This window comes from Channa argus, chromosome 13 (assembly GCF_033026475.1).
Source record: "Channa argus isolate prfri chromosome 13, Channa argus male v1.0, whole genome shotgun sequence".
NCBI classification, from domain to species: Eukaryota; Metazoa; Chordata; class Actinopteri; order Anabantiformes; family Channidae; genus Channa; species Channa argus.
In genome coordinates this window covers 12,290,214-12,315,736 of record NC_090209.1, presented here as the reverse complement: position 1 = coordinate 12,315,736, position 25,523 = coordinate 12,290,214, and the positions used below count along the sequence as shown (strand labels likewise).

Here is a 25,523-nt window from a genome sequence, read left to right as displayed (position 1 = left end):
ACAGATGATTATCCACCCTCCCCCTCTTTTTTTTCCTCTCTCTGTCTGACACCAGTGACAGGGCAGGGGAGAGAGGTAGACTTTCAGTTCTAGCCTACAGACACGGTGAAATAGTAGACATCCCCTTATGCATTTTTAACAGCTCAGCAGGCGATGGGAACAGTTTGTTGGGGACAGGCTGTCCGAAGAGTAGCCAAGTGATCAGGTGAGTCCGAACTCTCTGTTCATTTGCTAGTGCTATAAAATTTGTCAGACAAGATTTTCCTCTTTACCCGCTCTAAACGGCCCTAGACATGGAGTGGTTGTGAGAATGGCAGGTAACATTTTATAAGATACATCATTTTAGATACATAAGTTCAAGCGGGGTATTCAGTTCAATGGACACTGTTTCAATCTCCTCTGAAGTTGATTTCCTGCCTGGAGTCAGAGCTTGACTTTCCAAATCGCTCTGCACGCTGAAACTACGAGAGAGAATTGTGAGCCAGAGTGGATCACTCTGATCTATTCAAGGTAAGGATTTATCTTATCTGAATGGGATCCTCGTTCCCAAATAATTCCGGTTCTTTTCCTGTAAATAATATCACTTGTCCATTACCTGGAGAAGAAGAACCACCCTACTAATTTAAAAAGTGACTCTTTCTGTTTCTCTCCGTCAGCTTCTGTACTACCACCACCACGCCATTTCTTTGGAAAGCCTTCTATCTGACTCCTCTTGGTAAACACGTGTGGTTTACCTCAAACATAGGATGCCTAGAGCCAGTAGCGTTAATGTAGAGGGGTCTTGTGAGGCCCTGTGTCGAACCTTGGTATCACAGAATGGCCTCCAGAGAGAGACGGCTGACATTTCCCAGTCTGTCCTCTACACCTCACTGATGGGTCTGCTTCTGGTCACTGACAACGAGGTGTGTTAAGACATCTTAAACATATGCTGGAACTTTCTAGTATGTTACTGTTGTAAGACTGGTCTTAATGTGGAGACAAACACAGAAAAAGAAATTGTGTAAAGGAATTAAACGGGACGCATATCAACACACACGTGGTTAAGCACCTGTCAGCACTCCTTGGCCTCTAATAGGATGAATGCTTGAGGCTGACCTCCTTTTAGCCCCTCTTTTATTCTAATGAGATAAAAAAGGCTAAATCTGTCCCACCAATGTAATGCACACACACTGCCATGGTAACAGACAGAAGCACGCTGTACAGACACAGCCAGGGGTCAAATATTAGGACACAATTGCAATGTGTTTGTTTGAAATCAGATTAACATACAGGTCTGTACCGTATTTGCGGAAGTAACAGCTCTGTAGTTCTGTTCAATAGCTTACAGTGTCCTTTTGAATTTACAGAAAGGGCAGCTTACCCTAGGAAGTGGAAGGGTTGGACTTAAAAACATAGGAAACACAGTAAGCCTGTGAAAGAATTACTTCCAGAATTACCAGAATAATTGGGTGCACGAACATTCTGACATTCCACTTTACTTTTTTGCCAACTCAGTGTTTCCTGAATGCAATAGTCCAGTGTTTGTCTCACACACATGCCCTACGAGACTACTGCATCCTCCGGTCCTACAGGCATGAGAGGTACTCCAAAGAGGAGGCTAAGCTAACGGAAGGTACAGAATGCCACTTTCCCTTGTAGCTTTCTCCGTGTCATATCGCTTCTAGGAAGTAAATGTTTTTTGCTATTTAAACTTTCTGCCTTCTCTTTCTGTACCAGCTTTCTCTCAGGTGCTCGCAGGCCTTTGGGATGTAAATGAAGTAGACACAGTCGTAAATCCACGACAGTTCTACAATATCTTTAAACAAGCAGTGCCTTGCTTCAGTGGTTACAGGTAAGAATATCAGTAATGTTTGTCTTTGTCTCATGCAAACAGTAACTACATTTCATGTTTATAAAGGAAGACCCATAAATAATGTAAACAATATGCAATTTACACTCACTCCATTAGGTACACCTGTACATTCTAATGCAACATTAACTAAAGCGTCTTTGCCATCGTTTCTACCTTTAAAAGGTTTGAATTTCTGAGAATTTGAAGTTAAAACCGTTTTAGTAAAGTGCATTATATTAACAGGTGATTCTAATGCTTTGGCCCCACCATTCATTTAATGGCAAAGCTACTGTATTGTATTGTACCAGTGTACTAAATAAAGTGGTCAGTGAGTGTAAACATGGAGTGCAATATGCAATCAATCTGTCAATAGTCCTATTAAGACAAGTGTTTCAAGAACAAAAGAACTGGAAACTGTTTCAAATAATTTTTGGCACAACTAAAGATGCCCCTCTTTGCCTTTGTAGTTAAAAGTTGTATAGAAATATAGTTCCCATGTAAGAGCTAAATCACTCAAAGTCTAACTCTCTGTGTTTAACTCAACAGTCAACAGGATGCTCAGGAGTTTCTCAGGTTCCTGCTGGACAAGCTTCACACAGAAGTAAACCGCAAACCCAACATCCGACGAACAGTAAAAGAGCCAGAACAAAAATATGCCAGATTTAGGTGTGTATGGTTATGTGGAAAAGGTTCTGTCTCTTTCATGTTAGCACTTAATTCTCTATCTTTCCTACATCTCTCTCTCTTTTTTTTTATCTCCCTTAGACTTTCAGAAGAAGCAGCTGTCATGTGGAAAACGCACTTGGACAGAGATGACAGCAGAATAGCAGGTGAGGAAATCAATACAGTCATAGTCATCCATCAACCGCATTGGCAATATTACTTCAGTGTACGAGATCAGAGAAAGTCCTTACATGTCCACCCTGTGACCTTCGTGACAGACCTGTTCTCAGGCCAGCTGCGGAGCTCGCTTCATTGCTCAGTGTGTTCCCACTACTCCAACACATTCGATGTATTCTGTGATCTGTCACTTCCTATCCCTAAGAGAAGCTCAGCAGGAGAGGTCACATTAAGAGAGTGCCTGGATCTCTTCTCTCAGGAGGAGAAGCTGGATAAGGACAATTCCCCAGTAAGTTGACATGGACACTAGCAATGCAGCATTTGAAATGGAATAAATATAAGTTGCAGGTAAGGTGAAGGTTTGTTAAGGATATTGTTTTCTAAATTTTTCTTTGCATCTGTCTTTAATTTTAAGGCTAAATAACACATCACGGTAAAAGACAACAAAAGAGTAAAGTAGATGTGTGCAGGAGAGGATGTTCAAAGGGATTATACAGACCAATGTCATACCTAAAACAAAACATAAAAAGGAAAGCTTTCCTTCATTTCTATTAAAGTTTCATGACCAAATAATCACCAAATTTCATGACCACCATCCAAACTAAAAGTTATTATTTATTCATTTGCTCATTAAGTTTACATTTTAATTGGAAACAGTTTCCAATTTGTAGTAGTTAATTAATTAACAAATGTTTATTATTGGAATTAGTACTTCAGATGTTTCCATTTACTGTTAAATACAGCGTGTATTTGCAAATAACTTAAAAATCTTCAATTGTGTGTGCACATTTGTTTTCGTGTGTCTCAGATGTGTGAAAGGTGTAACAAGCATACAGAATGCACCAAACGCCTGTCCATCCAGAGGTTTCCTAAGATTATTGTGATTCGTATCCTTGGCAACAACTCTTACATATTATATTACCAAGTGAGGTTTGTGTGCAGGAAGTTATGATGATGCTTAACTGTCTCATTCAGATCTGAACCGTTTCACAATTTCCCGGTGGTCTATCAGTAAAAGCACAGTGTATGTGTCCTTCCCACTCAATAACCTGGACCTTGGACCCTACGGACCTGTTGACAGTGGTAAAACTAACAGACTTTTAATATTGTTAATTTTACCTTTTTATTTACCTTGATCTCAAAAAGTGAAAAGAAAGTGAATGCATTTTTAACAAATTTAGTAAATAATCTTTTATTTGTGTTGTCCCAGCATTTACATACAATACACAATAAACAATGTATAGACAATCATGCATTACATAGATGGAAATTAATTTCACTTACCCTCCATCTCTACCACATGCATATACACACATACAGACATCGACAAAATATTTATTTGTCATTCTGCCCACCCACTTTCAAAAACATCAATTATTGCCAACAGACTCAGATACCTTAAATTCATGTTTGGCTTCACAATAGGAAATATTAAATTCTACACATTTTAGTGAGTAACATGTTTATCCTTGTATATGTCTTATTGATTCCTTCATCTAATCAATAATTTTATTTGCATGGTGGAGTAGTTAGTGCTGCCACTTCACAGCTAGGAGGTCCCTGGTAAAAATCCAACCTGCTAACCAAATTGATTAATTGGACTCGAAATTGTGCATCGGTGTGAATGTCAGCATGAATGGTTGTCTGTGTGTGTATGTTTCTCTGTGTGGGTCCCTGAAATAGACTAGCAACCTGTTCAGGTTGTACCCCGCCTCTCCCTCAGTGACAGCTGGGATAAATATTTTGTGTGCTATTATTTTGTAGTGGATATTTGGAGTAATTATTTGACTGGAACAGATGAAGACACATTCTTATAACGAGTGGAATGTTTTCTAACCTTGACTTTGTACTGTACTGAAAACAAAATGAGCAAGTCATTATATCCATCTATGTCCCCAAAGGCCCAGTTCTGTATGATTTATATGCAATATGTAACCATGCTGGAACAGTGAACATGGGCCACTACACAGCCTGCTGTTTAGATGAAAATGGATGGTGGTCCTACAATGACCCAAGGTAAGATCCAACCTGCACTAAGATCCATGTTTAAAATACATTGTCTTCCCAACTGCATGTTATAATTGATTTATTATCTATTTAAAAAGACTTATGTTTCTTATAGGGGCATCTATATTAAGATTTCAATATAAATCTGCAGCTCTTTCCTATTACTCCTCTCCATCTTTTCACTTACAGTGTGACTCCAGTCTCAGAAAACCAACTTCACACCAATCAGGCCTATGTGCTATTCTACCAGCGCAGCAACAGCAGCACCACCATCAGGAAATAGACCTTAGATGGGTGGTGCCAGGCAGCCAATCAGAGCAGCTTTACCTCCAGTGTCCATAGAAACAATTCGAAGCAGCAATGCTGTAACTCGGGTATCTGTGAACTCACATTTATGAACAAATTCTCAGTGAGCAAATCCTCAGATCAAATCCTCAAATAAACTCTGAGGAAGAAGAGGAGCAAGATGCCATGCTCAATTTGGGGGCGCTGAAGAGGTCATCTCCCCTCCTAAATCATCGAAACTCGATGAGAGAGCTGAGATGTCAGAGGCAGAGTGTCTGTGGCCTGGTTCTTCTCAGACAGGAGTGAGTGGTGTATTTGCACATAATGCAGAGCTGTTAATGTAAGAAATTTATGACTCATGCTGGCTCACATAAAACCAAATGAGCAGTAAAAAATCTTTGGTGAAATGGAAATTCAAATTTCCTGTTGCTGATAAAGAACTTTCTCAACATTTTAAGTGAAAGTTTTGTAGAAATGTTGTTTAATTTAGTAAAGATCCATATCATGTGCTTATTTTAATCTCTTTGAACATGGAGAACTTACCCTGAAAGTTAGAGTTATTAAAATTTCTCCTTAACTGTGTTATAGTTTCCTGTTATCTCCATGCACTCTGCTCTTGCTGGTTATGTGGGTAAATAGGTTCAAGCCCCACACAACCCTTAAGAAAAAGTAGGTATAGCTACTAGAAGGATAGATGAATTTTATATATAGGGGTAAGAAAAGTATGTAAACCCTTTGCTTTTTAAAATAAATGTATTGCCCCTGATCCATCCATTTTGTTTATTCCCTTTTTTTTACACTTGCATCTACTGAATATACTGAATCAATAACATTTTAGTCACTAAAAGCAAGCACTTCAATTGCAGGTAAGTGCCACAGAGTTTGCGGTTGTCAGTGTTTTCTACATGTCAGTAGTTTTAATCATTGAACTAGGTAAGTAAAGGATTGGTTAATATATGCATTATTAGCTCATGTAGCCTGCTTGTGAAACATGTAAAGGGGGATATAGTTTCATATAGTCCATATAGTTTCAGATTTTTGTGGTCAAATACCTCAAATACTTATTTCAGTGGAATGCTTCATATACGTCTAGTGTTTCACCTGTGGTTGATATACTTTTTTATATAATAATCAATTTGTAATATCCAAAACCACTGCATAAGTGCTATATTTAACTTCATTTACATGTAAATAAAGGTTACCGATAAATGACGTAATTGCGCACATGCGTACGAACGGTGGGTGGAGTTTTCCAGTCGGTCAGGAAGAGGAGAAAGGCGGACACATAAACGGTAATTTTATTCAGCCATGGCTTCTATACTTTTACCTTGAACTTTCTTATTTCAGTCACAGAAGTATCACAGTGGTGTGTTGAGTGCTATTGTTGCAATTTCCGTGGGATTACCTTGAATGACAGTAATTCAAATCAAGGGAAACGCCGTTAGCTTTCCTCCTAGCTACAGTTAGCTGGTTTGACAGGCCCGGACTATTGCACAGCCTTTCGGCAGGAATGAGAGCACAGCACGGGAATGCTATATATTTACATGTCTATCCCTCGAGACAGCATTCTGCTTACCAGCCCAAACATTTTGTTTTGTAGGTTTGTCGTGCATTAGTATTTGTTTAGTTTTAACCAGATTACTAAGGAGACCCATCTCTACCTTTTGTCTGACCTGTTAAACATGCCAGCCAGCGACTGTTGATGGATAACAGCAAGTAACGTTATAGTATTTGCACGTAATACACCATAGAAAGTCTGAAGGATTCACTATGTATGTGCATTAAAACGTTATTGGGAATTTATTTCGAGGGGTGAATTGTGGTGAATATTGATTTGTGATATCTTACGTGGATCCTTTTTTGGGCGGTATTTTTCATAGATGGCTGCTATCAGGAAGAAGTTGGTGATAGTTGGGGATGGTGCATGTGGGAAGACCTGTCTGCTCATCGTCTTCAGTAAGGACCAGTTCCCAGAGGTCTATGTCCCCACTGTGTTTGAGAACTATGTGGCAGATATTGAAGTGGATGGGAAACAGGTGAGACATGCTGTAGAACACAGTCTACAACCTAGGTGGTGGGAGTCCTAAGGGCCCTTGAAGAGAAGGGGATTGAAAATGAGTATTAAACATATTTACATGATTCTAATCATTTATCATGCTGTCAATGTTGTTGTGGTATTAATTTTGCCATTTAGTTAGTCAATGCTCTTTTACTTTGGTTGTCTGATTTTAAAATGCAAAGTAGTTTGGATTTGAACTAATTGCTTTATTAATACTTTAGTTAATAAAATGTCCAAGGTGACCCTTGAATTTACACTGCAACTAAGTTATTTTCTTTATTCATTAATCTGGATATTAATTTCCTAATTATTGGTTTGATACTTCAAACAAAAAGATACTGTTAAAAATTCCCACTCTGAATTCTCGAACATCAAGATGACATTTGATGAGGATATCTTGTTCTCTTTATGTCTAACAATCTAAAACAAAAAAAAAAACATTTGACTTTACACTTGACACTAACAAGCAGCAAATTCCCAAAGCAAATTAGGATATTAATCAGTTACCCAAGCAGCTGCTGAATTATGTTCTTTAGCTACTGTTTTTCTAATCTGTCCAGATGTTTTGCCCCAAAATATATGCCTTTTTTTTTTCTTTTTTACAAACATAGTCATAATTTCAATCTTTAAACAGATTATGATGTATGTTTATATTGTGAAACCCTCCATGTTCATTCATATAACGCTATGTTTGTTTTCACAGGTAGAACTAGCACTTTGGGATACTGCAGGGCAGGAAGACTATGACAGACTGAGGCCTCTTTCCTACCCTGACACTGATGTAATCCTCATGTGCTTCTCTGTAGACAGCCCTGACAGTTTAGGTACTGTCTTTGACAACTTTTGGCATTCAGTATTGAACACCGCATGATTTTAAAATTTATTCATTTTGGTAATAACCACATTCTTTCCTTAAACTCATTGTAGAGAATATTCCAGAAAAATGGACACCTGAAGTGAAACACTTCTGTCCAAATGTTCCAATCATCCTGGTGGGCAATAAAAAAGATCTGCGCAATGATGAGCACACTAGGCGAGAGCTTGCTAAAATGAAACAGGTTACTATTTATTTTTAAAAACATGCTGGTAAATGCTAGTTTCTCTGAAAAAAAAAATCAAGATTTAAATCTTCTGTTTGGCATGTGTCTCCAGGAACCAGTTAAATATGAAGATGGCAAAGAGATGGCAAACCGCATCAGTGCCTACGGTTACCAAGAGTGTTCTGCCAAAACCAAAGATGGTGTACGGGAAGTCTTCGAGATGGCAACAAGGGCAGCACTACAGGCCAAGAAACGTGGCAAGAAGTCTACCTGCCTTCTTTTATAGGCTCTGGGAGAATAAGAGGGAGCTGCCCTCAAGCATGGATGCAGAGGGTGGCTTCCATTAACATTTGACATTGGGGAGAATAAATGGGAAGGCCCAGAAATATTTTACAGATGCTCAATTTCTGATCACCCAGTTGTCCTCAGAAAATTAAAGCTGGTCTGAATTATTTGATAGGCTTCTACTCTTGTCTTTACATTATAGATTATGTGCCATTTTGCTCTTGGCTATCAAAACTTTCAGATCCTAAAATCTGTATGGCAGATGTTGGGGGTGATTGGAAGTTCAGTAGGTGTAAACAGGACGAAATGTGCCATGATAGGAATGAAGAGACAAAAGGCCCTTACCAGGCCAAAGACAATGGGGACATGAAAGAGAAAAACAGAGAAGGACTTCAATATATAATAGGTTTGAATTAAGTGGATTTCATACAGTATCCCCTACATGTAGTGCCTTGAGAGCAGGGATCAAGAAGAGAAAGTTGAGGGTAGGGATTAATGGCTTAGTTGTATTATTTTGATTGTTATTTTGTCATTTATAGTATCCAGACTTCACATTTGTGAATGCTTTCCACCCCGTCATTGACTTGACTCCTTCAGGCCCATACTCTGACTCAGGCACTAAGCAGAGGTTTGCCTAAACAAGATTGTATGAGATATTTTCCCATACTGAATTACTCGAATGAACTTTAGAATGTGTGCATGTGTGCGTGCAACCCTATGGTGGGCTTTTTTTCTCCATGCAGTGAATGTGTGTATCCTTGTGTGGGTAGGGATTAATGTCCACATTGTATAAGTAAGTCACAGCATTTAATGCACCTGCTGGTTTTAATATTATGGGGGACAGGGGGGTCCGCATGAGAAAAATTGAATTGAATGCCGAAATCGACAGATGTCAAAATGGACAGTTTATCTCAGCTTGCTGGGCTCCATTACCGCAGACCGTTCGGAATTCCATGTCATTTCCTGTCCACCTCAACATCAAAACCACCAGCTTGTTTGAATGTTGTGGCTAAAATGTCTGTGTCTTTGTATTGTATGCATGGGAAAGCCTTCTGCATCACTGACCTAACCCTTTGTTTCCATGCCAAAGTTACCCCTGATGTCCACATTTTATGGCTCAGATGGGTAATGAAATTAGCAGCTACTCAGAGTGACATAGGAACCTTCACCTTATTTGAGGACATTGTACAATAGCTAGAGGCACAATCAGGTTAAACATAAGTTTTTAGGACCTTTTTGTGGATACCAGATTCATTTGATTGTGTTATTCAGTGGGTCAAATCACGAGTGTTGTAGTTGAAAAGTTTCTTTCATATAGATGATAGGCTTATCTTATTACTGTAATGTCCATTATGTACTGTATGGCTTTCAAGGCCTTGTAAGGACATGTTAATGATGTGTATTTCAAGTTTGCCTTTTACTCAGCTCTCCCCACACTCCTTTAATGATATTGTCATTGTATTATAACTTTTTATTGTTGATGTCTCTAATTTTCTTAGTATATTTTAATCATTAATTAATCCTGGGGTTATGATTGGTTTATGTCAGTTAAATGATACATTGTAATTGTAGTATTGTTTTGTTTAATTATTTGAAGGTAAAGCTTGGGGTTTGAAGCTGGATTTTGGGGGTGGGTTGCTAGATTGTTTTTCTTTTTTCTTTTTCTTCTTTTGTACTGTGACATTGGGATTTCTGGATATTTGTTTCCAAATAAAGTCGGTATTAGGGTTTTCTGTTGTAAGGTATGTATTTTTGAGTCATTGCAACAATTTATCTATATTCCTGGCATTAATTTACCATTCCCCAAATAAAAACCCTCATAACCGAACAAAACAAATTGTATTCTATGATTTCAATGTCACGACATGACGATATTTACGTTGGTACTTGGTTGGCCTGCCTGTGTTGTCCAATCATCGTCCACATAAGTGTGTTCGCTCTTCAAGCACCAATCACACGTCAGTATCAAGTATTGGAACCTCCTACCTGAACTGTCTTTCTGTGGCCATTTTACACTTGGATCCCTGGAAAAACAAGACACCCTTCTCACCCGTGGTTCAACGTGATATCTCAAGAACTTTATGGTTGCATTTGGCGCTGGTAAGTTTAAGCATTTTCACCATACAGCTGCTTTGTGCTTGCAGCGGCTGACATAGTGTCTTTGCCTGGGCTGGCTAGCCAATATAAGGCTAACCCTGTTAGCTTGTCCGCTATCAGATGAGCGCCACACGTCATTGTAGGTTACTTATTTTTCGGATAGTATGGTTGCACATTGTGTCAAACAAACACACGCCTAGGGATTTGTCTGTCAGTTATGCGGTGCTTGTTAAATTTTAGTTTTGGTAAGTAGTGCGTAAAGGTGCGATTGACGGTGCCATGTTAAAGTTAAAGAAGTACGCGGACGACCACAGAAAAAGAGCTGAGCAGATGACAGAAGAGGTAACGGTACCTCTCTGCTGAACTTACACCTTGCATCCCAGGAGGTTTATGCTTGGCTTTTTTAGCAGGTAGTTGCTTGGCTATAGGTCTTGACTCTGTTTTTTAAAAGACAACAAATGTGTATATTCGGTGTACACAGTTTACTGTGATCCTGCTTCTTTTCACTGAAATGATTAAATCATTGACGTACTTCCAGGACATCTAATGCTGTGAACAAACAAAAGAAGCACAGAGACTTGGAGGAAAATCCTTAGTTTGGAATGGACTATGAGCGCAGGTGAGTTAACTGTTTGTTTTTACCATTTACTCCTAAAGAGTACTTATGCCAGACAGGTCCTTCACATTGTCTTTTTTTGGTCAGCAGAGGTGGACGAGGGGACCGCATTGGTCGCTATGGCAACACCCACAACGATCACAATTTTCGTGACATGGACTACCGAGGCTATGGCCAAGATGATGAGGAGGCAGGACCAGGATATGAAGTCAGAGCAGAGGGGGACAGGCCATATGGCCATGATGAGCAATCACTCAGTGTCCATGACTTCTCCCCAGGTCGTGTAGAAGGTCGCCCAGGTTTGTACCACAGAGATGGGCGAGCCAACATTGGGCTTGAAGGGACAGCACACCCATGGGCCCCTTGCTCTCAGTCAAAGCCTGATCTAATCCTCGCCATTCTCCAGAGAGAGGATGAGGAATCCAGGCAGGGGTTTGAGCAGTTACATCCCGGCCCACATGAAAGGGGTCGAGGAAAAGGTGGAAGAGGTTTCCCCGAGAAGAGTGCCCCTCATGCAGGGAGTAGGGAGGCCAACTGGGGTCATGGTGGTGCCCATTCTGAACCAAGTGAATTTATTACCTCACGACAGAGAGAGGAAGACAGGAGAAAGAGGAGGGTGAGCTCTGTTAATCTGTTGTTGATAAAGTTTAATGTAGTTGTTAAAATTGGTTGGTAACTTGTGACTGTTCTATACAGGCTTTTCCGGGAGGTTCAGAGGAGCATGGCTGTGGAAGTGCGGTTACAGACCCATCCCCTGAGGAGATGGATCTGAGGGACCAGGACTATCGTGCAGATCTAGACCACAATCAGAGGCCCAGCAACATCATAATGCTTCGCATGCTGCCACCTAATGCCACAGCCAACGAGGTAAGTGAATGTCTTAACAGTTGTAGTGCCATGCCTGGCTTTTGTTAGTAAGCTTTAATGGCTCTTTGTCTATAGATCCGGGCACAACTTCAGGAGCAGGGGATCCAGCCAAGAGAGGTTCGCCTCATGAGAAACAAATCTTCAGGTGAGAACTTGTCCATTGCCCCAGATCATTTTCTGATTTTTACTTTTCTCCCTTGGTGTCAATCTCTTTTGTTTTCATTGCTCTCTCAGGTGACATTCCCTATTCAACTCATTCTTTTCACTCCTTTTAACAAACATCCTCCCTATCTTTTTCCTTCTCTCTTACTGTAACTGTCATTTTTCATACTGTGACAGCAAGGTAGATAGCTGGTGCAAATAAGACATTTGCAGTGCCCATAAAAAGTATTCACCTGCCTACGAAGTTTGCACCTTTCCTTTTTCATATCATTAAATCATGGTTGATTTATTTTTGCTTTTTGACAAAGATTTCAAAAAGACGGATCCCTACAAACTACTTTGAATTAATTGAAATTTTAAAGCAAGTAATTGCACTAGTGGTCACTTTTTTTAAAAGTGATTCACCTAAATCATGCATTCATCTCGTTTTAGATATCAATTATTTAATAGAGATCGCCTGTGTGCGGTGAACATATAAGTGAAAGTGCCTGAAGTGTATCTGAAAATTCCCATTACTGGTGAATCAGTATCCTGGCCAAATACTGTAACATGAAAACAGTAAAACCATTACAAGCAACTCCACGAAAAGGTTATTAAAGAGCACAAGTCGGGGGGTAGGTAAAACAATATATCAAATACCCCACATTTTCTTTTATATGTTTAATTTTTTTTGTTTTAACATTTGTTATTAACTTCTGTTTTTACTTAGACATAAAATAGTTATTATCAGTTGATTAGTGTCAACAAAGCCAAATTACATCAGCTATGATTCAATATTGTAAAACAAATAAAAGTTGAAAACTTCCGAGTACAAGCAAATACTTCTTATAGGTGCTGTATCAACTCCCATACAAGCTTGTGCTTAGATTCCTGCTTTGATTCTTTGGTCTGCTGGTGTCTGTAATCTCGCTAGTGCCTACAAAGCAACAAAGCCTCCATTGTGCTTTAAAAGAGAGCTCTATTTGACTTTAAGAAAAGAATGCATGGATACAGCTACAGGTTATGGGTCTTCACTCCATGGCTTTAATTGTCCTTGCTTTGGCTTTTTAGCTGTCTTTCCCCTTTCATTATTCTACCTCATCCTTCATAAAGTAAGGTGTGTCTGAGCAGATAAACATTGCTCACGGACTAACAGTGTCAAGTGAGAAATGAGCAATGGAAGCAGAATGTTTGTGTTTCATTGTAGCCATTTTTGAGTGTATGAATATTTGGGTATAAGAGCTGCAGTTACCCTTTAGCTAATTAAACATAACCTATACCACTCAGGAAAGCTTGTCCTTTTCTAAAGGTGTTCATTTAAGATCATTGTCTCACTGACCTCCCTCTTTGCTAACTTACTGGTTGTTTGTAAGGTGTGCCTCACTGCAAATTTATAATCCCTAACACTGTTCTCTCTCTCTCACAGTATTGCTATTTTAGAACAAGTGACACTCAATTTTAACTGTTTCAATGTTGAAGGTCTGATGTGATTTAATAAAATTTTTGTCTTGAAATTTTCTCGAAATATGTTAAATAAGTTGTCATTCAGGTAAAGTAATGTTTGGACAGAATATGGAGCTTTGAAATGAGACATTCCATCACAGGTCTATGTAGTTCATACTGTCCTCTGATGCTCAGAGTAACAAAGATATGTGTGTCTGTGTGTGTATGTGTGTCTAATCTGTTGGTGCCTGGGTGCTTCATCATTTAAAGTCAAACAGCTCAGACTCAAACTGATGAGTGGGTAGGAATTTCTCTCTCTCTCTCTCTCTCTCTCCCTCTCTCTCTCTCTCTCCCTCTCTTTCTCTCTTTTCCTCTTTCCTTGACCCTGCTGAGATTGAGACTTGACATTGCATCCTCCCACCCTTTTAGAGAATTTGACAGTGGCTCTCCAGCTTGCTGTCAAGTATGTAATTTTTTAAGGGAGAGAGGAAGCAATGATTTATATTATCAGTGCTGATACAGGGTCTCTCTCTTCTCTGTACATGAAGCACTAACCCCTCACTGCGTTGTTGTTATGTTGTTGTTGTTGTTGTTCGGTTACCATGGCGCTGGGCGGTGTCCAGGTCAGAGCCGAGGATTCGCCTTCGTCGAGTTTAATCTCATACAGGAGGCCACCCGCTGGATGGAGACCAACCAGGTCACTCTCCCATACACAGACACACATACACATACATAATTCATCTCTGGACAAATATACAGTCAGTTATATTTTCCCTGTCATGCACACATGCTGTCTTACAGTATGGCGAAGAAATAATTTTTGTCCCTGAGCTAGGTAGTTTTATACTCTGAGAAAAAAAAAAGACCTTTTTGATACGTACACAGATTTCCAAAGTCAAGAAAAACTCATTACACTGTGCTGATGTCTGACTACATAATTTTCATAACTGGGCCCGAACAGTGATATTTCCTCATCATTTGTTCACTAAAAGCTCCTCTTTTAATAGGGGACTCCCTTTTTTTTCTGTGACATGTTTTACTCTCTTGCTTAAGTTTACAGTACCACCTCTTGGATAGCATCACTGTGAATATAAATTCTCATATGGTCTATTGTATGTGGAATCACCCAATATAGTTTTTTATGTTTATCTTTCTGGAACTTTTATATCTGGGTCATCTACAATTATTACATCTTTAAGATGAAGCTATTTTGTTTATTTGGGGTTGAAGATGACAGTGGGACAGGTGACAGTGGGATGTGTGGAATACTGAAATGGTTTCCCCTTAAGGGGGGAGGGATTACACAATTGAACAAAACATTGTGTCCTTAATAATGGACACTGACACACTACACATACACCATCTCAGTCCGTCCCAGTTTCCTAAGGCTGAAGGTTGCAATTCTCTGGTGTTCTCTCTCTTTCAGCCTCAGTTATACTGTCTTTCTCTCCCTCTCTTCCTGTTGTCCCTGTCATTCATTCTCATCTCTTGTGAGATGAGCCCTTTCTCTGGCATGTGTGGCCTGGTTATCACTGATAATCATTTTTTGCTTCCTCCCTCTCTTTTTCCTTTTTTTTTTCAGGGGGTGCTGTCAATTCTGGGACAGAGAGTGTCTATGCATTACAGTGACCCAAAACCTCGTGCTAATGAGGACTGGCTCTGCAACAAGGTGTGTGTTTGCACTGTGTGACATAATCTCTAAATTTGAATGCTTAGATTACTTTTCTGCACCATCATTGTAGTAGTTCTTTCTATTCACAATAGCTTATGTAACTTTTCCACAGTGTGGTGTGCAAAACTTTAAAAGGAGAGAGAAGTGCTTTAAATGCAGTGTGCCTAAATCAGGTAATGGTGGACTTGTATATCAATATGTAATAATGTAAATATCAAATTTATAATCTTTTTAAATCATGTAAACCATCTCTCATCATATAGTAATAAACAAATGGCTTGTTGTGATTTCCTAGAGGCTGAGCTGAAGTTGCCCCAGTTGCAGAGAGATGTGCCTGGTCAGAAGGACGAAGCCCAAGGCCTGCTACCCTTGCCAGCATCCTATCACTCTTCTGGTCCTACTGTCACCCCAGGACAAGCCACGCAGCAGGCAGATCTTGCAAATGACAGTAAATCCACCTCTTGAGATTTCTTCTACTGCACTTTTACCATGCTTTGAAGCAGAAAGGGCCTTACCTGTATCACAAATTTGTATATAATGATCAAATCAAATAGAATGTAATGTGCTATCACCCTCTTCTTCCACAGCTCTGATACTTAGAAACCTTGGGCCACATACTTCGGTGGAAGCCATCTTATCTGCTTTGTCTCCGTTTGCCACTCTCTCTCCTTCCAATGTTCGCCTAATCAAGGACAAGCACACACATCTCAACAGGGGCTTTGCTTTCCTACAGCTCTCTACCATAGTGGTAAGAAGCATGTATTTCATCGTCAGTCACATAAAAAAATTAATCCAGGAATAAAAAATTTTGTAATTTTATAAGAACCTATGGTGACTATGCTTTTATTATAAACATTTGTTCACAAATAGATATTAAACAAAATTGAACATACTGTTTTATCATAGGAGGCATCTCAGTTGCTCCAGATCCTGCAAGCTCTACAGCCACCGCTGTGTATTGATGGGAAATCTATTGTGGTGGAGTTTGCCAAAGGCTCCAAACGGTAAGCATTTACGCACCCAATCCTGGCTGCAAAGAAAAACGCATATTATTGCTATTCCACAAATAGTGGTATTGTTGAGTGCAGGTTACATTAAAACACAATTGGTTATATGAATCCAGTGGATTATAAATAGCTGAGGTGAAGTTATCTGGTACTATGCTGTTTTGCTGCACAAGAAAAGCAGTTGAAATGTAGGTCAATAACAAAAGATCTGAAATCGCTAAACCCCTGTATGTGCCTCTTTTCTGTGTTAGAGATGTGTTCCTGACAGATGGTAGCAGGGTGAGTGCAGCTACAGTGGCCAGCACTGCAATAGCTGCTGCACAGTGGGCTGTCACACAGGTAACTTTTTAGAGGCCTTATCAGTGAGGCAAAGTAAATAACATTTTTATGACTCCAGGGTTTTTTGCCTCATTTTTAAAAACATTTTTACTGTCAGACCACTCAGAATGGATCAGGTGGAGGCCAGAGTCTCGATACAGCAGTGTATCAGCAGGGGGCAGCAGTGACATACAACCAGGACGGAAATGAATACTCTGGGCCAGGTGGCACAACTTTCAAGCCCCAGGTGGATTCCAGGGTTGCTGCTGTGCCCAGTGCAGGAGTAGCCCTAATGAGTGCTTATTCAGCAGGAACTCCCCCAGGTTGGTGTCACATAAAAAGCATATTACTTTATATAGCTGTATAATTGTGGTTGTTAGTGTTTCTTAAGGCACCTGCTTGTGTATGCAGCTGCTCTGTCATCAGAGGTGGTGACTTCTGGAACAGCGGTTTTGCAGCAGCCTCTCACTCATACACAGACTGCCCTCATCACGACAGTTACTACCACACCAGTCACCCAGGTAAAGTTTTAGTCTTTGCTTATTACTTTTGCCTCTCACATCCTTGTATTGTTTCATGACATTAAATTTTTTATTTTTAAGAGGTTTGTCCCTCCACAGGTTGAGATAGTGGGAAAACCACAACCGGCTGCTCCCAGTCAACCTGCTACCCCAGGCACTGAACATGAGCTCCAACAATATCGTAAGGCTGGTTTTCTCACGCTTTTTTTTAATGTTTTTATTTAAAAACATTTTTTTGTATCAGACAAACCCAAAAGAGGTATACATACAGCCCCAAGAATCAAAATTTTCCTGCAAGAAACACTGAATTATATCGTTGACTAAAAACTGCAAATAAATGTACAGGCATTTAATTCAGGCCATGCCATCGCACCAACACTTAAAATATGAAGCAATAATGAACAAAGAAACACATACGTGCTGCAGAAAGCCCTGGTGGTACTGTACTTCGGTGTTTGTCCGAGGGAGTATGAGAAACTGAGTTGCTGAGTAAAATGATAGTCAAATGTACCTTTTATTAATGTAAGCTTTTCAAATTTGGTTCCTGACCTTGAGGCTAATGTCCTGTGTTTGTAATTTTAGCTGTGCCAGATGTGTCCACATACCAGTATGATGAAAGCTCTGGATACTATTACGACCCACTCACTGGACTCTACTATGACCCCAACTCCCAAGTAAAGAGTGGAAAATATACTGCAAATTAATTGTTACCTTTTTATGTATGTGTCCTGTAGCTCAGTGTTGCCTTTCCTCTTTACAGTACTACTATAACCCTTACACTCAGCATTACATGTACTGGGATGGAGAAAAACATAAATACATTCCTGCTGCTGCTGGCCACTCAAACGCTGAAGGTGCTTCTACCAGTGATAGTGCAGGCCCTTCAGACTCACTGTGTGTTACCCCTGGCAGCAAGGAGAAAAAAGACAAACCCAAAAATAAAACTGCTCAACAGGTAACCCTTATGCTGCGTACTTATCCAAGTTCTAAAAGATGTGCGCAGAAATTAAATTGACCTATGAATTACAAAACAAAATTTTCATTTTGCTTTTTTGTTTAGTTTGCTGTTTTTAGATGGACATTTCTACAACTGTACAAGGGCAGGCAGTAACAAATAGCATTAAAATTTCTAAATGCATGGCTCTGTTTTTCAATTTATATTAAAGTGAACAACAATAGCCAATATTATTGTTACTTAATACTTCTGACAAATTCTCAACATAGTGCAAATTTAAGACCATTATGGAGTTGAATGACTGACTGTTTTATGTTGTATTGGTGATGTTGATATCACATCACCCCCTGAATTAAAAAAAAAAGCTAACATGTATTTCTTGGGCATTATGATAACAGATTGCCAAGGATATGGAGCGCTGGGCGAAGAGTCTCAATAGACAGAAGGAAAACATGCGTTCTGTCTCCTCTGCCCCTGCTGTCGGCTCCACCGCAGTGCTTCCTGGTTATGCAAGAGCACCTGGTCACAGTCACCTGGACGATCGCAGAGAATCTGCTAGTGCTGACGCAGGCTATGCTGTTCTGGAAAAGAAGGTGCATGATGCTTACACAGACGCATATGGTAAAATGTAAATACCTATGTACCTTCAGGAATATAGCATTATCATAGTGAGTACAGAGAATGTCCATCAACTAGAGGACTCAGGCTCCTAGAACCATTCATCATGCTCCAGTCAAAGTAATACAATAATAGCATTAGCATTATCCTGTGTATCTACAATGGGTGAACATAGAGGAGAAGCTTAAGGCTGCTGTTTTACATTCCCGGGGTTGTACAACCTGCTATGAAGGAGTACAAACATAAATCATTTTCAAGCAGCCTGACCAGGGGTATTTTGAGTGGGAGGGCAAAAAAATCTAACCATAAAAATCATTGAAGAATACTCTCAAATTAGGAAAAAAAAATGTTTAAGATTGGGAAATAATTCCATAGTTAATCCCACTGGCCTTTCTGATCTGCAGGGGGCACTGTCTGAACGACCTCAGATATTTTTGGACCAGATCCGGCAAAGTACAGAAGTAAGGACATGGCCACAGTGATGTACATGTTATTTATATGTTTAGTCAGTTTATCCATTGCCCCAAACATGTAATCATTACCTCTGTTTCTTTATCAGTCCCTGACCTTGTGTTTTTTCATCTGTAGCATTCCCCTCCCCAGCAGCAGGGTCTGGTCCCAGCGTACAGTGGAGAAACTGATAGTGATGAAGAAGGAGGAGAGAAAGATGAGAAAGAGGGGAGAATGACAGACTGGGCTAAACTGGCCTGTCTGCTGTGCAGGAGACAGTTTCCCAGCAAAGAGGCTCTCATCCGACACCAGCAGCTCTCTGAGCTACATAAGGTGGTTATACAAACAGTGTCATTGGGTTGTCACACCATTTGAAACACTGCATAAATGAGAAGGATGGAAATGCCAGTGTGTTTTTCTTTGTTTGTGTTGTTAAATCATGTGTGAAACATTCTTTAGCATCTGTCACCTGAAGGGTGTCCCAAAATGACAAGTTACACCCATGGACACTCTTCTGGTAATCTCATCTAACCTGTCACGTGTTTGTCTGTCTGCATGCAGCAAAATTTGGAGCAGAGAAGAAACCAGCTGGAAGCAGCAGGAAAAGAGGTTAGTCAGGCTTCAGGTTCCAGCAATGGGAGATGCATAGAGTAATTATGTAGTATTACATATATGTAGTATTAGTAGAAAATGTAGTTAGAATAGATTTCATTGTCTTCTTTTGTTTGGTTGCAGAGATTTGCAGATGCACATGAAGCTCCTGATCCAAAGAGGAGGAAGTTTAACCCTGTGTAAGCAGCAGTGAAGTAACAGATACTACATTTTGCTGTCTTAAAGTGTAATTGTTTCGGGGGGGGTGGCGGGGGGTTGTGTCAGGAAGGGCATCTGGCGTTTAAAAAAAAAAAAAAAGTGCTTAATCAACATTTACACACAGATCCACTGTGGTGACCCTGAACTCGCAGAATAAGCCGAAGGATAAAAAAAAATTCTAAGCCATTTGCTGACTTGAAACACTATGCCAACAAGAACCTTTCCTAGAAATTTTGTATTTGAAACACTTAAAGGTTTGTGTTGAATATTGTTTGTTTTTTCTCTTTTAGTGATGGGATCACAGGCACTAGTCTTGGTGCCAGGATGCTACAAGGAGGTGTGAAAAAGGGGCTTCTGTTACGCAACTTGCAAGTAGAGTGAGCCCTCACCCTGAAACCTTGACCCAGACAGGATAGGAACGAAGCTCAACAATGCAATACTTCACGATTGACATAAAGATAAACCTGTTAATTTTGGTTTGACATTAGTTACCTCAACTTCTGTGGTAATACACTCATATGAAGTGATCCTGTAGCAATGGATGTTGGGATATTGCACAGAATGCACCTTTTTTGCTTTCTTCCTAAATGATGCAGTTTTGAGTTCTCACATGCTTCAGAGCTTGTGTGTGATAAACAAGTTTTATGTGGAAGGGAAATATTTGCTATGGGGGGGAAGAAGATCCACAATGGTCTTTATGGCTGCAAATGGGGTTTTCTATGACTGTCTATGCACCATAGTTTTTTTTTTTAATTTAATGCTATATTCCTCGTCATTCAGTGAATGACTTGTGTGGGCATGTACTGTATATACATTTTAGAATGAGAACTTTTATACCACAATTTGAGCGAAGAGACTGTGTCCTCATGAACTGTATAGCTTCATACAGTATGTCAATGAGAAGCGTTATTAAGTGTGAACTCCTAATGTAATATGTCACAGTATAGAATTGGGCCCACTATAGAAATTTGGAATTCTCCTTTTCTCAGGAAACGAAAGAACTCAATTTTATATAGTGTCCCTAATCCTCTTCTGTCATTTAGTTACCTCGGTAGAAAATTTTATTTCTGTAGTTGTTCAATGTTGACTTTCTTTCATTAAGGCCGTGTAAATTAAGAATAACATAATTTAAACGTGTCTTTATTGATGTGTTGTACAGGCGAACCAGAACACAGTAACTAATATGTCGACATTTTAACTCTGTTTTCAAATGCAGTAGTTGCAAATCTGTGGTTTAAAAAGAGGAATATTTTGTAACCCCGGTTGTCAGTGCTCTAATGCAATGTCTTAACGTGCAGCAATTGTATAGATGTTGCAAACCACGTTTTGTTGGCCCTGAATGCTTTACATGAGCTGAAAACTCCCCTCTGCTGCTCATGGTGTGTTTCCATGGCAACAACAACAGACGCTATTCTAAAAGGCCTATACACACTGCAACTAGCCAGTATTCTGGAAAGGATTAACACGAACTTGTAGTTACTTAGATTGTTTATTCGTTGTATCATTTCCGTGTTTGTTAGTCTTTCTAATTTAAAGTAAAAACAAACTCAGTTTATAGCAATTCTACAGCGTCCATATAAAGTAGGTAGGTTAACTACCAACTCTACCTTAACGTCAAGGCTAACTAATTAGCTAACCCAGTTTGTTTTGTTATTTATTGGCGTAAAGTTAGCTAACGTGAACGCAGTGGGTTCGGACTAACTGCGTATCAGGTGTACCTGGTGTGTAGCAGTGAGTCGTTACTTTTCTGAAGACATTTGTCAAACTGACCAGGATGTCTGACTTGGATGAAGATGTGGTTTTCTCGGATGATGACCTGGGACAGGAGGAGACGTCAGTCGGTGGTAACGAGGTAGATTTACCACGTTACCGTTGGATAAAAACACTTAAAAGGCAATAATTACCGTTAGCTATATTTGCCTCCGTTTTGTACAGTTTATCACTGCGCCCAATGATGCCGGTTTTGACGGGTGGAGGAAGCGCAGTTTGCTATTCCTGTACAAATAACAGGCCTCAACTTACATACTCATTGCTGGTTGCCACCTTTCTCTCAAGAGCCCACAGGGCTCAAAGTTAGGTATAATGGGCATGCATTAAATCATCGTTTGGGTGCAAATGAAACTAGAAAAAGCATTTCCAAAAAGAAAATGTACTGTGATTGGATTATTCCATGCAATGGTGAAACAAGCTGAATTGATTTTGCTGAAATAGTTAAAACGTATTATAAAAAAGGGGTCCAGAGGGTGCATCGAATATAAATGAAATGTAGAGAGCTAGTGAGACACTGGATTTATAAAATTTTACTAAAATGAAAAGTTCTTGCAAAGAATCATGCCATAAGCACAGCATTAAGCAGATCATTCAGATCAGCGTGCCATTTTGAGGTTGTGCTCGTTTAATGTTTCCATAGTGATGAAAAAGAGCGAGAGGGGGGAGATGGGCGAGAGACACGTGTTTATATACAGACAAATGACAGAAAAGTCTATAAACATTTGCCTCAGAAAACCTCATATCTGAAAGATTTCTTCACCGTGGGCAGCATAAGGCATTAACTAACACAATGATATACTTTATGTGAAGAAATTTCCCAAAAATGAAGTGACAGTCGCGAGTTACATTCAGCTTTTATCTGGGTCTCCTCAGAAAACTCTGGAACCCTCTGACAGTGGCTTTTAATAGGCGAGTTGGGTGGCACTGTGTATGCTTTTGGCCAAATCGTTCAAAATCAAAAATCGTCTGTGAAAGCTTAAAACAGAGAGCAGAAGAGAAAAAAGAAGAACAAAACAGCAGAAGTCTGAGTGTGTGAAGTCATCACCACTCTGCTTTTATGCTTTCAAAAAACTGCATAAAAATAAAGCTGCGATTTTTCAAAAAATGTAAAAGATATTTTAAATAAGGTGAATACAAGGCTAATAGCTGAAAGTCTTGTGATGTGCTCAAAGTTTGAATGATCTCTAGGCTGAAGTATGCCTGACTAGTTAACGCTGAGAAGGAAGAGTAGCTGAAGAGTCTCTCCATTTGTTTGAATGATTAAAAATTGCTGAAAAAGCTGAACATTTTAAAAAGTATAAAATATATTAAAAAGCAGAATACTGAGCTGAGTAAAGATGTCCTTAATAAATGGAATGATTTGAAGTTTGAATAGTGTTTCTCAAAGTAGGCAGAAGTAGTTAAGTGCCAAAAAACGTTGGGAACACGGAAATAATAACAATAATGATAATAATAATATTTAGGATAATATGCTCTCAATGCTGGATAAACATCGTTCCACAAAGAGTTTGAATAAGTAGAATTGTTTAGTGTCTTCAATTTGTCTGTGCTCTCTAAGTGTAGGTTTGCCATTTGACCCAAGAAACCATAAGTCAGGGGCTTTCATTACTGTGCCGAACAGGAAATGGACTAGGACATGCATTTATCAGACTGGACCTAAAAGGCAAGTAAGTAAGCAAGGATAATGAAATACAAAATCGTCTGACTTTGCAACATAACATTATGTTCAGGTAATCCTCATGTAATTTTATACTGTATTTCAGTTACGATTTTATCCACATTTTTATATTTGTCACCACTGTGCTCTTCAGACGACTGAGTAACATAGCTGCAATCAGCAATTATGTTCACCTGCGTTTTCTGGACATCTCCAATAACCAACTTAGTGATCTTTCTCCTCTGGCATCTCTGACCCAGCTGCTTTGGCTCAAGGCAAGAAGCTCTTTTCCATTTTTGATTTAGAAATGAAGGCATATTTTCAGTGTTATACCCAGTAAGTGAGGGTACATCTTGAATACAACTCTTATTCTGTAGGTTGACCATAATACTGTGGATTGCTTTAAAGAACAACCTTTTGCCAAGTTGATCTACCTTCAGTGGCTGAGCATGGCAGTGAACCGGCTGACTGACCTGGATGGCCTGGCTGGGCCTGCTCTAGAGAACCTCAATCTTACAGGTTGGCCTTTTGGATTTAGTGTCAGGAGAAGTGATGTTTTCTGCTATGTGACTGATTCTAGAGAGAGGTGTGATCATTTATTAGTGTAACTAAATTACTAAAGTGATATCTATGATCAGAAGCGGGGGCTTTACCTTCCTAGATGTTATCATCCAGTCTCAGGTCTAAGCTCATTCTTATCTCATTAAGTAAATATTTAATCAAAACCATATATTCTTGACATAACATTTGTCTTGACATGGCATCTGGGAATCTCTTTGATAGGCAACAGTATAAAGAAGGTAATTGGTCTTCAGGACAGCTGTTTTGCCAATCTGGTCATTTTAGAGCTGAGAGGAAACCACTTGGAAAGCACTGAAGGCATCAACCTTCCAAAACTGCGGTTATTATATCTGGTAATGATACACTATTATATTATTATGGATACCGCAGTTTAATGAGGTTGATTCATTTCTACTTCAGAACAGTGTAAATAGTCTTGCTGTCCACCACAGGCCCAAAACAACATTAAACGTTTGGAGGGTTTGCAAAAGTTGGAACGCCTCACCACTCTGCATCTTCGAGATAACCAGCTAAATAGTTTAGATGGCCTCAACCCCAACATGAAGTGCCTTCAGTACCTTAATGTCAGGTACACAGTTGTATAACAATAAGACATATCAGAGCAACATAGTGCTCCTGTCATCAGTTCAGTGAAACATCTAATAAAATGAAATATCGCACATCATATTCCACGTTTTATCTTTCTATGTCTCCATTAGAGGGAATGCAATCATGGATGAGAATGCCCTACAGTGGCTTGAACTCGTCTCAAAAACTCTGCGAGTTCTGGTCCTTTCTGAGAACCCCCTGGTGGAAACAACAGATTACCGGCTAAGTGTACTGATTGTCGCGCCTCAGCTGGAGAGAATTGACAAAGATCCTGTCACCCCTGAGGAGAGGACTGACGCCTGGGAGAGAATCAGGGTGAAGCTGAGGAACATAGTATTTATCTTGTGGCATGATCAAACAAAAATGCAGTTTCAGGTTGTTCTAATGGCATTTGTATCATTTTAGGAACTTAAACAAGACGAAACACCTGAGCCATAAGATTGGTAATGAAGACCAAAATCAGGAAATGTCTGACTTCCTCAACTTTCTTGGAAAGAGATGTGGGTGGGTGATTGTGTTATAAAATGTATAGTGCATTAAATACTGTGTCTTGTAATGCATCATCTGTAAAACTCAAGGCTGCTTGTATCGTATTCTCACACTATGGTGGTCTATTTTTTCCACATCAAATGTTTTAAAAAATATATATATTTGATGACCTTGTTGAGATACGAATGCAAAGAAACCGCTGCAGTTACAAAGCAGTGTGTAGTGGCTAAGGACTAAAAAAAATGCGTGAGTATTTGAACAGGTTTTCCCGTGTTTCCCTGAGTAAGGATGAGAGAGCAAAATCTGCCATCACTTCCCTGTTGGCAGCCATCCAACTGCGGCTTTAAAGGGACAGTCACCAATGTATGGAGACAAGTATTCTGTCAGCCAGACGAGTATGCACGTTATGATTTCAACGTGGTGGGAGACATTTCTGACATTGTATCCCTTCATAAATTCACACCAAAGCCAAACTACCTTTACACCATAGTATTTAGTATTCCTCGCGTTTCACGGTCATATAAGAAATCCACACTTATTGATTGATTTTTAAATGATTTGCTCATGAAAAAAAA

At 39.5% G+C, this 25,523-nt stretch overlaps 4 protein-coding genes across 8 annotated transcripts; all 4 read left to right on the top strand.

The window, feature by feature from the left end:
- Positions 1-39: 39 nt before the first annotated feature.
- Positions 40-5,722, top strand: usp21 (ubiquitin specific peptidase 21). Of its 2 annotated transcripts, XM_067525620.1 has the most exons (12): positions 40-510; positions 657-902; positions 1,347-1,403; positions 1,495-1,612; positions 1,717-1,831; positions 2,378-2,497; positions 2,597-2,661; positions 2,773-2,960; positions 3,480-3,558; positions 3,647-3,754; positions 4,573-4,687; positions 4,868-5,722. In XM_067525620.1, exons 2-12 carry the CDS (start codon positions 747-749, stop codon positions 4,959-4,961), a joined length of 1,215 nt encoding a protein of 404 aa, XP_067381721.1. In that variant the 5' UTR covers positions 40-510; positions 657-746; the 3' UTR covers positions 4,962-5,722. The 2 variants fall into 2 exon arrangements, with proteins under 2 accessions (XP_067381721.1, XP_067381720.1); XM_067525619.1 differs by having other exon boundaries at positions 2,378-2,661.
- A 463-nt stretch (positions 5,723-6,185) lies between these two features.
- LOC137139002 (rho-related GTP-binding protein RhoA-C-like) lies at positions 6,186-10,077 on the top strand. 2 transcript variants are annotated; one of them, XM_067525621.1, is made up of 5 exons: positions 6,186-6,255; positions 6,844-6,999; positions 7,726-7,846; positions 7,950-8,080; positions 8,175-10,077. In XM_067525621.1, the coding sequence occupies exons 2-5, from the start codon at positions 6,844-6,846 to the stop codon at positions 8,346-8,348; spliced, it is 582 nt and encodes a 193-aa protein (XP_067381722.1). In that variant the 5' UTR covers positions 6,186-6,255; the 3' UTR covers positions 8,349-10,077. The 2 variants fall into 2 exon arrangements, with proteins under 2 accessions (XP_067381722.1, XP_067381723.1); XM_067525622.1 differs by lacking the exon at positions 6,844-6,999 and having other exon boundaries at positions 6,233-6,255.
- Positions 10,078-10,311: 234 nt separating this feature from the next.
- rbm10 (RNA binding motif protein 10) lies at positions 10,312-20,989 on the top strand. Of its 3 annotated transcripts, none has more exons than XM_067526183.1 (23): positions 10,312-10,447; positions 10,983-11,063; positions 11,151-11,676; positions 11,757-11,927; positions 12,003-12,072; positions 14,135-14,208; positions 15,094-15,180; positions 15,296-15,356; positions 15,479-15,631; positions 15,771-15,931; positions 16,090-16,187; positions 16,442-16,529; positions 16,627-16,831; positions 16,920-17,029; positions 17,129-17,210; positions 17,612-17,703; positions 17,790-17,984; positions 18,383-18,577; positions 19,007-19,063; positions 19,191-19,385; positions 19,614-19,661; positions 19,788-19,843; positions 20,153-20,989. In XM_067526183.1, exons 2-23 carry the CDS (start codon positions 11,047-11,049, stop codon positions 20,241-20,243), a joined length of 2,832 nt encoding a protein of 943 aa, XP_067382284.1. In that variant the 5' UTR covers positions 10,312-10,447; positions 10,983-11,046; the 3' UTR covers positions 20,244-20,989. The 3 variants fall into 3 exon arrangements, 2 of the variants coding, with proteins under 2 accessions (XP_067382284.1, XP_067382283.1); XM_067526182.1 differs by having other exon boundaries at positions 17,111-17,210; XR_010916284.1 differs by lacking the exons at positions 19,788-19,843; positions 20,153-20,989 and having other exon boundaries at positions 17,111-17,210; positions 18,383-18,612.
- A 346-nt stretch (positions 20,990-21,335) lies between these two features.
- Positions 21,336-25,522, top strand: lrrc23 (leucine rich repeat containing 23). Its single transcript, XM_067526186.1, has 8 exons — positions 21,336-21,714; positions 23,196-23,299; positions 23,444-23,564; positions 23,667-23,808; positions 24,073-24,203; positions 24,303-24,439; positions 24,570-24,774; positions 24,865-25,522. Exons 1-8 carry the CDS (start codon positions 21,637-21,639, stop codon positions 24,895-24,897), a joined length of 951 nt encoding a protein of 316 aa, XP_067382287.1. The 5' UTR covers positions 21,336-21,636; the 3' UTR covers positions 24,898-25,522.
- Position 25,523: the final 1 nt, after the last annotated feature.

Coding starts and splice junctions, on each gene's coding strand:
- usp21 (XM_067525619.1), top strand. CDS start 747: ATGCCTAGAGCCAGTAGCGTTAATGTAGAGGGGTCTTGTGAGGCCCTG. Junction 2,961..3,479: donor TGGATAAGGACAATTCCCCA/GTAAGTTGACAT, acceptor CGTGTGTCTCAG/ATGTGTGAAAGGTGTAACAA. Junction 3,559..3,646: donor TCCTAAGATTATTGTGATTC/GTATCCTTGGCA, acceptor TGTCTCATTCAG/ATCTGAACCGTTTCACAATT.
- LOC137139002 (XM_067525621.1), top strand. CDS start 6,844: ATGGCTGCTATCAGGAAGAAGTTGGTGATAGTTGGGGATGGTGCATGT. Junction 7,847..7,949: donor AGACAGCCCTGACAGTTTAG/GTACTGTCTTTG, acceptor AACTCATTGTAG/AGAATATTCCAGAAAAATGG. Junction 8,081..8,174: donor AGCTTGCTAAAATGAAACAG/GTTACTATTTAT, acceptor ATGTGTCTCCAG/GAACCAGTTAAATATGAAGA.
- rbm10 (XM_067526182.1), top strand. Junction 18,578..19,006: donor ATGCTGTTCTGGAAAAGAAG/GTGCATGATGCT, acceptor TCTGATCTGCAG/GGGGCACTGTCTGAACGACC. Junction 19,386..19,613: donor AGCTCTCTGAGCTACATAAG/GTGGTTATACAA, acceptor GTCTGCATGCAG/CAAAATTTGGAGCAGAGAAG.
- lrrc23 (XM_067526186.1), top strand. CDS start 21,637: ATGTCTGACTTGGATGAAGATGTGGTTTTCTCGGATGATGACCTGGGA. Junction 21,715..23,195: donor CGTCAGTCGGTGGTAACGAG/GTAGATTTACCA, acceptor CTCTAAGTGTAG/GTTTGCCATTTGACCCAAGA. Junction 23,809..24,072: donor AGAGAACCTCAATCTTACAG/GTTGGCCTTTTG, acceptor TCTCTTTGATAG/GCAACAGTATAAAGAAGGTA.